Here is a 12,837-nt window from a genome sequence, read left to right on the forward strand (position 1 = left end):
AATTCATTCACCTCAGCCTCCCAAAGCGAACAATTCTTTTTTTTTTTTTTTTTTTTTGAGTTGGAGTCTCACTCTGTCGCCCAGAGTGGAGTGCAGTGGCTGCTCCCAGCTACCGCAGCCTCGACCTGATGGGCTCCGGCGATCCTTCCGCCTCAGCCTTCCCAGTAGCCAGAATTATAGGCATGCGCTACCACGCCCGGCTGATTTTTTGATTTATTGTAGAGATGAGGTCTCGCTGCCCAGGCGGGTCTCGAACCCGCGGGCTCAGGCAATCCACTTACCTCAGCCACCCAAAGGCGTGGGATTGCAGGCTGAGCCACCGAGCCCGGTTGTGAACAATTCTTAATGTTTCTTAATTATTCATCCACACCGATTCAATATTATAGTCAACCACCTAATATCAGCAGTTAAAGCCCTCTTTGATAAATAAGACATTCTTCTGAATTTAGCTTTGTATTACGAATGGTAATCTTAACTTTAAGCATACCTGGTATAAACAGTGGCACACACTTCGAAGCTGAGGGGGGAATTCTGAGGAGGAACTGATAATGGCCTGGAAGAACTTGTCAGTCATTTGAAGGAGGTTCCGCTGGTTTTCCTCAAGGCTCTCTGACGGCTCTAACCTATTTAAAAAAAAAAAGGAAAAGGAAAATTATATATCGCTTCTTGGACTTTTGGCTAAGATCAAGCGTGGGAAAAGTAAAATTATAACACTTCTGTTTAAAACATACATCACCCCTTAAAAGAGACTCTTTTACAGACATTCAGTTAAATGCAATGTTTGGATTTTGCTGGGATCTTGATTTAAACAACTATTTAAAAAACAACTTTGAGACAAATGAAAAAAATTTAATACAACATTAGTCTTAGATATTATTAGGGATTATGATTAATTTTATTGGTGTGGGGATACTTGGGGAATGTGTATAAAGTCTGTATCTGTTGGAAAAATGATCTCTGGGATCTGCTTCAAAATACCGGAGCAAAAAAGGGATAGATAAAACAAGAATAGCAGATATTCTTCCAAGTCACATTCCTCTGTATATGTAATGCCCACATGAAAAAAATGAATATACATGAATGCTATAAATGGTGTGAGTTTTTAAAATTTTCATCAATCGTAACAAAATGCAACTTTTACCTTTTACTCTACATTATGTTTCTGAGATTTACCCATGTGATACATGAAGATATAGTTCATTCACTTTACTGCATAATAATCCATTGTATTATATACCATGATTTATCGGTTCTCCTATTAATGGACATTTAAATTTTTTCACTTTTATAGATACCATTGCAATGAACATTCTTGCATATATGAGTTTCTCTAAGGCAGCTACCTGAAAATGAAATTTCTGACTCATTGAGCATATGCAAATTTAACTTTATTAGATATTGCCAAATAGCTCTACAACCAGTAGTGTATAAGAATTTTTATTCCCCTGCATTTTCACAAATTTAGTAGGCAGGAAAGGGCATCTCATGTTTTTAACATCTATTTCCACGTTCCTAGTAAGGTTAGACATACGTTTATATATTTTGTGGCCATTGAGGTTTCCTGTTTTGAACTGCATTTCGTATCCAGTCTGACATTCCTTCTAGATGTTCCCCCAGCACTGTCCCTAAAACTCAGCATGCCCCCAATTAATTGAATTTTCCTCTTCCTCTTATGTCTTAGCATGTGCCTCGTAATAAAGGCACCACTACTCTCTGAAGCACATCATTCAGGCTGTCTCTGATGTCACTTCTTCCTGCTCTGCTTTAGTACACCCTGAATCTAATCAGTATGCCATCTAAGGTGATGTTGTGATTAGAGGAAGAGATTCTGAAGGCAGACTTACTAGGTTTACATTTCAGCTCTATCAGTTATTGACCATTATGATCTTGGTCACAAAATTTAAATTCTCTGGGTCTCATTTTCTTCTCATCAATAAGACAGGAATAATAATGCCTAGGCCATAGGGTTTAAATTTCACCCAATGGTTATCAAACCCATAAAGCTTTACTCCCTAATTGGCCTAATCTGAACTCTCAAAATACATCCCTTATGAAACACGCTACTGGACTATGTCCTATTCTCCCCTGTTAAGCTGTAAGCTCCTTGAAGGAAGTATTCACTTTTGTCCCCTTAAACACTAGGCACAGCACCTTATCAAATCAAGTATTAAATAAATACTTGTCTTCAATATCTTAACTAGTAATTTTCTATTTCTATACTAATTTACATATTACATAAATGCTTTGGACATTAATATCATCACTCTAGCTTCCTTGCAGATCACTGTATGGTACATATGAATACAGGAAGAGTTCAGAAATTAGTATGAACTGCAAGACAGGAAAGATTTCATGAAACAGGTGAGTTCTAAAGGAGGCATAGAATTTGAATAGGCAGAATAAAGATATTTCAGAAACAGAAAGTAGGCAGGGCAGGTACTCAGTTCAATTTAATAAACATTTATTACACACCTACTATTTATCATCTTAGTGCCATGTGCTAAGGATTCAACAATAATTACCCTTTGACCTTTTCAAAGAGGGGAAAGATGCATACACCAGAAATTCCACACTAAGTAATGAATGAAATAATTCAATATTGTGATAAATATATATTTAGTCTCTGCCCCTGGTTCCTGGAAGTGATAAGAAGTATCTTTTGTATGATAATGAAATGGCTAGTGGTGGTTAGGGGCCCTAGAGATTCAGGATGGCAACTGTTCACCAGAAAGACTAAGGTATGATTCCAGGAGGGTTGAGACTTTCAGTCCTACTCCCCAGCCTCTGGGGGAGAAGAGGAAGGTTGAGGGTTGAGCTTACCACCAATGACCAATGATTTCATCACTCATGCCTATGGAATGAAACCTCCATAAAAGCCCAAAGGGACAAGGTTTGAAGAGCCTCCAGGCTACTGAAAACGTAGAGGCACCTGGAGGGAATGTGCCTAGAGAGGGCAAAGGAAATGCCAAGCCTTCTCCCCTAGGCCTTGCCCTATGCATCTTTTTCGTCTAGCTGATCACCTGTATCCTTTGTAATATCATTTACAGTAAGTAGGTAAACATAAGCAAAGTATCTCCCTGAGTTCTGCGGGTTGTTCTAGTAAATTAAACTAACCCAAGGTGGGGGTCATGGGAACACTAGTTTATACTTGGTTGGTCAGAATACAGGTTACAACCTGGGGCTTGCAACTGGCATCTGAAGTGGAAGCAAGTCTATGGGACTGAGCCCTTATTTAGCCTGTGGGATCTGAGGCTATCTCCAGATAGACAGCGTCAAAATGGAACTGAATCATAAGACACCTGGTTGGTATCCACTGGAGAATTACTTGGGACGTGTGGGGAAACAACACCCACACATTTGGAGACCGTTGAGTGTTGAGTGTGAGTAGAGAGAAAGGAAGTTTGTTTTTTCCTTTACCGATATAAAAGATAAAACAGCAAAGCAGAGACAGACATAAATTCAACATCGCTGGTGGTTGTTGGGAATAACTGAAAAGAAATTGGTATAAACATATATATAGGGAATGTATGCAGACAGAACAGTTAAGAAGCACAACTGTAGTAACTCAAATTTTAGATATGAAGTACCTAGAAGTTATGGAATATGAAAGAAAAGATGAACAACTTCTTGGCTGGGTACAGTGGCTCATGCCTGTAATCCCAGCATTTTGGAAGGCTGAGGCAAGCAGATGGTTTGAACCCAGGAGTTTGAGACCAGCAACATAGTGAAAACTCATCTCTACAAAAAAATAGCCAGTCGTCGTGGCGCAAACCTATAGTCCCAGCTACTCAGGATGCTGAGGTGGAAGGATCGCCTGAGCCCAGGAAGTTACAAGGCTGCCGTGAAGCATGACCTTTGGGATCATGCCACCGCACTCCAGCCTGAGCGACAGAATGAGAACCCAACCCAAAAAAAAAAATTAACAAGGCTCAAAGAGATTCCTAGAAACCTTGACAATTCTTTTGTCTACTTTGTGAAACTTTTTTTTTTTTTTGAGTCAGTATAGCAGTAGGGACACTGCAGTCGGTTTCAGGTTTCTCTCTAACTCTAACCCTTCCAGCCACAGCGCTCTTTCGCCTTCCACTTGCCAATGGCAACTTGTTGGTTATTCTGCTAATTCTGATTTAAAATAAAGCTTTGTGTTCAATCATTTAAGTACTCATGCATACAACATTTTCCCCTCAGTTTGATTTTCAAAGAACCAGCTTTGGGTTTCATTATATTTTTTTCTCTATTGTTTTCCTATTTTTAATTTTATTGATTTCTGCTCTATTTTTAAATTTCTTTCCTCTTGCTTGCTTTAGGTATTGCTCTTTTTTCTCTAGTTTTCTAAGGTGAGTGCTTAGATAATTGATTTTAGATATTTTACATTTTCTAATATATACATTTAATGCTAAAAGTCTCCCTCTAAGCAACTGCTTTCATTACATCCCACCAGTTTTGAGAAGATGTATTTTTAGTTTCATTTATTTTTTTCTTGCCTTTTTTTTTTTTTTGAGTTGGAGTCTCACTCTGTCACCCAGACTGGAGTGCAGTGGCTGCTCCTGGCCACTGCAGTCAACGACCTGCTGGGCTCCGGCGATCCTTCCACCTCAGCCTTCCAAGTAGCTGGAACTACAGGTGCGCGCTACCACACCCGGCAAATTTTTTTGATTTATTGTAGAGATGAGGGCTCGCCAAGTTGCCCAGGCAGGTCTCGAACCCGCAGGCTCAGGCAATCCTCTTACCTCAGCCTGCCAAAACACGGTATTATAGGTTGAGCCACCGAGCCCGGCTTTTTCTTGTATTTCAGTTGGGAAAGTTTTCTATTGATATATCTTCAAGTTCACTGATTCATTTCTCAGTTGTGTCCAGACTACTGATGAGCCCAAAGGCATTTGTTCATTCCATTACAGTGTTTTCATTTCTAGCATTTTCCTTGGAAGTTTCTTAGAGTTTCCATGCTTCTGATTACATTACCCATCTGTTCCTACATGTTGTTCACTTTTTCCATTAGAGCCCTTAACATATTAATCATAGTTATTTTAAACCCCAGCCTGATAGTTCCAAAATTTCTGCCACATTTGAATCTGGTTCTGATTCTTGCTTAGTCTCTCAGACTGATTGTTAACATGCCTTGTAATTTTTTTGTTGAACGTCAGCAAGACGTATTAGGTAATAGAAACTGAGGTAAATAGGACTTTAGTAGACAGCATTATGCTAATCTGACTAGAAGTTAGGTTATGTTTAATATCTGTTGTAGCTGTAGATGTCCATTTCCTCTACTATCCTGGTTTTTGTCTCCCTTGTTGTCTTTGAGTTTCCTTAGAAACTTCTTAGAGTCTCTATGTTGCAGTTTTCTCAACTGTAATCCACTGCTAATATACTAGAGCCCTGTTGATTGGGATAATGGGGAAGGAAAGTACCCTATAATCTGATTATATCTCCATTGTTTTACTGGGCCAAATTTCCTAAGCTGTGACCTTCAGAAGAGTTTGTTAGTCTTTTTTAATCCTCTTTATATGAGACAGAAAGGCTAATGGGGGCTGAAGGTAGCTAACCACCCATCCTCCAGGTCAGATAAGGCTATGGTCATAATTTCTCTTGAGGGCACGACTTTATTAGGGACAGCAGAACATTATGGAAATACTTTAAAATTCAGTTGTTACTTTTCCCTCTCCCTACCTAAACCATAAGGGGATTTTTCACCATGAGAGCCTGCAAGGCTTCTGTAAGTAAATCTCACAAAGGTGTGGGGGTCCTCTCAGACTGGGCTCCCAGGAGTTTTAACTCTCTAGCTACAGCACACTCAGCCTCCAGCAATTCATCAATTATGATCTCTGCTTTCCTACCAGTTACTATTTCCAGCAGCTTCTCCTGATAAGCTGTGACTCTATATTTACTGTCTCTCCAGTTTTGGGGTGGTGCCTTGCCCTGTGACCTCAATTCTCTGATGGATCTAAGAGTTGCTGATTTTCAGGTTTTTTAGCTTTTTTCTTAGAAACATGAGAATGTTGACTTTTAAGCTCTTTACATGTTAGAGCGAGTCTCAGTCTGATTTTAAGCAACTGAAATATACTGCTTGCCATCTAGTTCTTTTATCTGCATCACAACACTTAGTATAGTAGATTTCTTTTTTTTAATTTTAAAGATGTGGGTATAGTAGATTTCTTTTAGGCAGTTAGTTCATTCTCCTACTAAGTAATTGCTTAATAAACAGATTCAGTAAAGTTGCAGGATACAAAAATCAACACACACAAATCTACAGCATTTCTACATTGGTCAAAGGGTACAAAATTACAGTTAGGATGAGCAGTTCTGGAGATCAATTATCCAACATGGTGATTATACTGTAATGTACATATACTTGAAAACTGCCACACACAAAAAAGTAGATATGAGAAACTGTCAAAAAGAAAGTGAAAGTGTCTAATGCTAACAAAATACAAGAGGACTTTAAAATAATATTGCTTTCAAGTTTTAAACTATAGCTATTTAACTATTTTTAACAAAAATTGGCTAATCTAGTGCTAGAGTTTTGATTAAAAAATCAGTTGATGCTTCAGCAAAGGCAGAGCCAAAAATACCAACTGATGCATAGTTGTTAAATAATCATTATTTAGGAAGAACAATCATTAAGAAGCTGTGAATTTAAAAGTAAAAATAACCTTAAGGTCCTTATGGAAAGACAGGAGAATACTAACATGTATCTTAGAAGAAAAGCAAGCATAAGATGATTGGTTAAAATTCATTCAACAAATATTTATAAAATGTTAACTATATGCTAGATACCATGCTAAATACTCATGGAAGGATATAAAGATGTTTAAAATGTATAAGAGTCAATAGTTTAGAGGGGAGATAAAGTCATAAAATAAATCATCACAAGCTGGGCTCAGTGGCTCAGCCTGTAATCCCACGCTTTGGGAGACTGGGGTGAGTGGATTGCCTGAGCCCACAGGTTCAAGACCCGCCTGGGCAACTTGGTGAGACCTCATCTCTACAATAAATCAAAAAATTAGCCGGGCATAGTAATGCGCGCCTGTAGTTCCAGCTACTTGGAAGGTTGAGGCAGAAGGATAGCCGGAGCCCAGCAGGTCGAGGCTGCGGTGGCCGGGAGCATGCCACCGCACTCCAGTCTAGGCGACAGACTGAGATTCCAACTCAAAAAATAAATAAATAAATCATCACAATTAAGTGTTACAAAGGTGCTGTAAAGCAAGGAAAAAGATGATTTCTTTGTTCACATGTAGTGCACATATGGGTACTGCCTGGTGACAGGCAGAGAAAGCTTCACACAGATGGGGGTTTTTGTTGTTGTTTTTTGTTTGTTTTTTTGAATTGGAGTCTCACTCTGTCACTCAGACTGGAGTGCAGTGGCATGCTCCCGGCCATTGCAGCTTCGACCTGCTGGGCTCTGGCGATCCTTCCACCTCAGCCTTCCTAGTAGCTGGAACTACAGGCGTGCTAATTTTTGATTTATTGTAGAGATGAGGTCTCACCAAGTTGCCCAGGCGGGTCTCAAACCCACGTGCTCAGGCAATCCACTCACCTCGGCCTCCCAAAGCACTGGGATTACAGGCCGAGCCACCGAGCCCGGCAGATGGTGCTTTAAACTGTATCCTGCATTACCTGTTGGCCTCCTTACCTTCTCCTAAGTCACTCCACATTATAGCAGGAGGAATTAGAGAAAAAGAATCAAGCAAGTTCAGCTCAGTGCTATTCTCTCAAATCTAAATATGTCTGCCTGCAGAGAAGATAGATTCTGGCCAGCTTTCCATGTGTGGTAAAAAGATTGTGAGTGCTTGTAAGGGGTGAGCTTGTAGTCACCCAGCTGTGCAATAGATGAGGTAGACAAGGCTACTTCACGGTGAAGTACTAGCAAACCTATTTGCAAACAGCATCTAAAGCCACATTCTCCAATCATTTTTATTAGCGATTAGGGTCATACATGATTTGTGGGTGCCTCCCTTCATCTCCTACTCCTTCTTGGTTTTGAAGTTGGACAGGGAGAAGGGATATTTATTTGGCATCTCCTTCTAATGAATCCCATATGCCAAATCATTTAAAAAATTTGTAACGTGTATATTTCATTGGTACTTAAAGTATAGTGTACATTAAGTACCAATGTACTTAAGAGGTGAAGGCAGATTACAGCCAGAATACAAGGCAGGGGATTCAGCACTTTACCTTGCTGTCAATGGGCAACCATTGACGGTTTCTAAGAAGCAAAGTGACATAATATATATGTTTTAGAAAAGCAATTCCTATAGCCAAACGACCTGAAAACAAAAAGACAACACTGGGACAATAATTAGAAAGTTACTGCAGAAGTCAAGAGGTTATGGTATCAACTAAATAAATTATGATATAGCCAAACTATCAAGTGTTATTTAGCAGTTTAAAGGAATAGTAATCTTTGTACACACACGAAGATTGTATCTAATCTTTATAGACATAGAAAGATCTAAGACATATGGTTAAGTTAAGGAAAATTAAATGGAAAAACCATGTATATATTATGGTACCATTTATATTAAGCATTATATTACAATATACATTTTTTATAATTACATGCAATCATGTCATTTAACAATGGCAATACATTGAGAAATACGTCCTTAGATGATTTTGTTGTTACGTGAAAATCATAGAGTGTACTTACACAAAGCTAGATGGTAGGGCCCACTACACACCTAGGCTAGATGGTATAGCCTATTGCTCCTAGGTACAAACCTGTACAGCATGTTACCGTCTGAGTACTGTAGGCACTTGCAACACAATGGTAAGTATCTGTGTGTCTAAATATATCTAAACATAGAAATGGTACGATAAAAATACAGTGTTATAACCTTAAAGGACTTCCTTATATATATTCAGACAGTTGTTGACAGAAACATTTTTATACAGCACATTACTATATATGTGCATGCATATGCATGGAAAAAAAGAAGAACAAACTAAACCAGTAATGGTCTGGAGGTGGTAGTCAAATCCTTATTCAGTCTGTCTGGATCTAAGGCAAAAACAAAAAAAGATACCCTTATGATATCTGTAAAATGTTTTAAAGAAAAATGTCTCTGTGTATAATTTTTATAATTAAAAGCTAATTTTATGACCGGATACAGTAGTTCACACATATAATCCCAATACCTTGGGAGGCCAAGGTGGGAGGATTGCTTGAGCCCAGGAGTCCGAGACCAGCCTAGGCAACACAGCAAGACCTTGTCTCTACAAAAAATAGAAAAATTAGCCAGGTGATGTGCCTGTAGTCTCAGCTACTAGGGAGGCTGAGGGTGGAAGGATCACATGAGCCCAGGAGGTTGAAGCTGTGGTGAGCCGTGATCAAGCCACTGCCCTCCAGCCTGAGTGAGAGTGAGACCCTGACTCAAAAAAAAAAAGCTAATTTTAAGAATCATCACAAGACAGGGACCTATGGGAGGGGGAGAATTATGGGGAGAAATTATGAGGGCCTTCACTTCTGCAGTATTAGTGAACAAATGGAGAGCAGCTTCATGAGAAAAGATGACAAACCTGGTAGGATCCACTTCAAAGCTAACATGTTGCCAATCAGAGGATGTGATCACAATTCGTAATAAAGGATCCAGAAGTTTTTGTAGGTAGGTAGCACCATAAACCTAAAGAAATGCACAAGTAGAAATTTATTATGTCTTTCCATGTGTTTTGCATTAAGGAAAGACAATCAGTTCAGCATATTCTGTACATAATCATTACTTGACATACCTCAGGAAACACACACACACAATGAATGATACAAACCTTGAAACAGAACGTCATTATTTTACTGGCTAAACTGTTGCCTCGGAAGAGAGTCTGCATGGAGTCTGCCAATTCTACTTCTTTAGAAAACATGTTCCAGAGCAGTTGGTAAAGTAAGTGCCGAGAATCAAACAGGGTAACCAGAACTCGAGCTAATTCATCCTGAGAACAACAACAACAAAAAATCAGATTATTGCAAACAATCCCATTTTTTTTTCTTAAGCAGGAAGCTGAAGAGTAGCAAAAAACTAAATCAAAAGTTCACAACCACTTGCTAAATTAAGGTGAATGGCGACTGATTAATATTTCCCCTGAGATTTAACTGTGTGCATGTTCTACAATGGATGACTGTTTATATATAATATCTACAATCACTGCTAATTCTAAAGGATTGAATAACTGGGGAAAGTAAGAGAGCCCTGGGTTTTACCAGGAGAAAAAAATCTCCAGGATTCAGCTCAAATTATAACACAAAATCAGAGACCAGAAATAGAAAATGACAGCAAAGAGTTTAGTTTGATCTGCACAAGCTTTGTTCAGATCATTTCCTTTGAAAATCACTGAGCAGAAATAAGACTGGGGACCAGAAGAGCTCTACTCTCTTCTCCATCAGGAGAACTCAGAGAATGGTAAGCACAGACTAGGCAGAGACATAACAAAATGGAAGGACTTAAGATGTTCAAGAAGTCAGGAAGAAAAGGAACCGAGCATTCAAAACTCAGAAATCAACCTGGTTTATATACAAACCTAGGGGCTTGGGGATGGGAGCTAACATTCCCACCTATTACATAAATGACAACTCTAACAATTCCCTAGAGTAAAGAAGTTTGGGGTACACTCAAGAAAAATGATTTAACAATAGTAAAACACTGCTTAATTACATGCTGAGAAGAAATCTAGCAACAACAGAGTAGATGTAAAAAGATGCCCTGGTCCTCAAGCAGTAACTACAAAGGCCAGGATCACGGCCCATGGATCTCCAACTCCTGCTTGATCCCAAGATTACAATAATCTAATATTTGAGTAAAGAAAAAAGCTTAAAAAATTCTAACCCCAAATAATGTAGAAGCCAAAGAATTACAAAGACTCAATATTGTGCTCTACTCTCAAATATATATACATACATATTTGATTAGATATAAAAACTCTATCTTTCATTATGAAGTCAAGTAAAATTATTAGAGGATTTAGTTAGACAATAGAAACGATTTTCAGATTACTGTGTTGTGTTTTTTCCCACTCCAATCCTTCCTACTACAAATTCTGAAAACTTTAGTAACAATTTAAAGATGTATTTACAAAATAGAATAAAAGTTTTTATCTTATGCTTTGCTATATTTTAGATACAGTTCTATTTCTTTACTTTTGAGACAGGGTATCACTCTATCCTGGCTCCCTGAAACCTCAACCTCCTAGACTCAAGGGATCCTCCAGTCTCAGACTCCTAAGAAGTGGGGCTACAGGCATGTACCACCACACCCAGCTAATTTTTTTTTGGTAGAGATGAGGTCTCGTTATATTGCCTAGGCTGGTCTTGAACTCCTGGCTCAAGAGATTCTCCCTCTTTCCCCTCCCAAAGTGCTGGGATTACAGGTGTGAGCCATCATGCCCAGCATCCGGCCCAACATAAAATTCCTTCTCAAAATAAAGTCACTTAATATAAAACTAAATGAATTAAAACTTGTTTGACTTAACTGATTCTTTTTCTATTAAGAAAATTACTGGTCAGGCACGGTGGCTCAAGCCTGTAATCCCAGCACTTTGGGAAGCCAAGGCGAGAGGACTGCCTGAGCCCAGGGGCGAGAGAAAAAAAAAGTAAATTAAAAAAATTAGCCGGGCATGGTGGCACACATCTGTAGTCCCAGCTACTCAGGTGGCTGAGGTGGAAGGATCACATGAGCCCAGGAGGTCAGGCTGTGTTGAGTTGTGATCCTGATTATACCACCGCACTCCAGTCTGGGCAACAGAATGGGACCCCAACTCAAAAAACCAAAAAACCCTGTTAAGAGGGTAGATCTCATGCTAAATATTCTTACCAAAATAAATTACCAGAAGGGAAGCATTTCAGACGGTGGCGGCAGCAGCAGCAGCAGCAAGGGAACTCTTAAGACAAACAAACCTGGCACGTATGAGGAACAAAAAGGCAGCCAGTATGACTCAACTTTGGTGCCCAAGAAGTGAAATGGTATAGAATGTTAGAGATATGGCAGAGCCCTGATTGGGTAAAGCCTTGTAGGCCAGGATAAGCAGTTTGAATTTTATTTTAAGTACAGGCACAGTGCCAGGTGCAGTGGCTCACGCCTACAATCCCTGTGCTTTGGGAGGGCCGAGGTGAGAAGATTGCCTGAGCCCATGGGTTCAAGACCAACCTGGTCAACCTGGCAAGACTTCATCTCTACAACAAATTAAAAAACTAGTCGGGCATGGTGGCACACGCCTGTAGTTCCAGCAACTTGGAAGGTTGAGGCGGAAGGATTGCCTAAGCACAGTAGGTCAAGGCTGCAGTGGCCATGAGTGCGTCACTGCAGTCCAGCCTGGGTGACAGAGTGAGACTCCAATTAAAAAAAAAAAAGAAAAAAGAAATACGGTTCTATAGCTTTTAAGCAGAAACAAATCTACAGACAATGACAGATGACCTTGTTAGTTATAACTCACTATAACTAAAATAATTTTTAGTATACTATAAGCCAACTGGCTTTTTGACATTGAAAAGTGACAACAACCCTTCTCAAAGTCTTAGCATATAGTATAAAGAATGATGTGATTTTAGGAACATTTTTCATTAAATTAAGAACAAAGTCAAATAGCCATATTACAACTTCAGTGTTTAAAACAAGCAATATCACATTTTTAATGCAAATGGAATAGTGTGTCTAAATAAAACATAAGACATTCTAGGCCAGGCACAGTGGCCCACACCTATAATCCTAGCTCTTTGGGAGGCTGAGGTGAGAGGATTGCCTGAGCCCATGGGCTCAAGATCAGCCTGGGCAAGTTGGTGAGACCTCATCTCTACAATAAATCAAAAAATTAGCTGGGCATGGTGGCACGTGTCTGTAGTTCCAGCTACTTGGACAG

The 12,837-nt window shown here is 39.3% G+C and overlaps 1 protein-coding gene across 3 annotated transcripts in view; it reads right to left on the reverse strand.

Moving 5' to 3' along the window:
• Window positions 1-12,837, reverse strand: part of NF1 (neurofibromin 1) — a 200,159-nt gene that overhangs the window by 116,279 nt on the left and 71,043 nt on the right. For all 3 annotated transcript variants that reach the window (XM_021718895.1, XM_021718894.1, XM_021718893.1), the window contains 3 exons: window positions 9,760-9,921; window positions 9,514-9,617; window positions 488-623 (listed from right to left, as the gene is read on the reverse strand). In XM_021718895.1, coding sequence (XP_021574570.1) covers window positions 488-623; window positions 9,514-9,617; window positions 9,760-9,921 — 402 coding nt within the window. The remainder of the gene's footprint in view (window positions 1-487; window positions 624-9,513; window positions 9,618-9,759; window positions 9,922-12,837) is intronic.

This window comes from Carlito syrichta, unplaced genomic scaffold, assembly GCF_000164805.1.
Source record: "Carlito syrichta isolate Samal-C Ts95f unplaced genomic scaffold, Tarsius_syrichta-2.0.1 Scaffold313978, whole genome shotgun sequence".
NCBI lineage: Eukaryota > Metazoa > Chordata > Mammalia > Primates > Tarsiidae > Carlito > Carlito syrichta.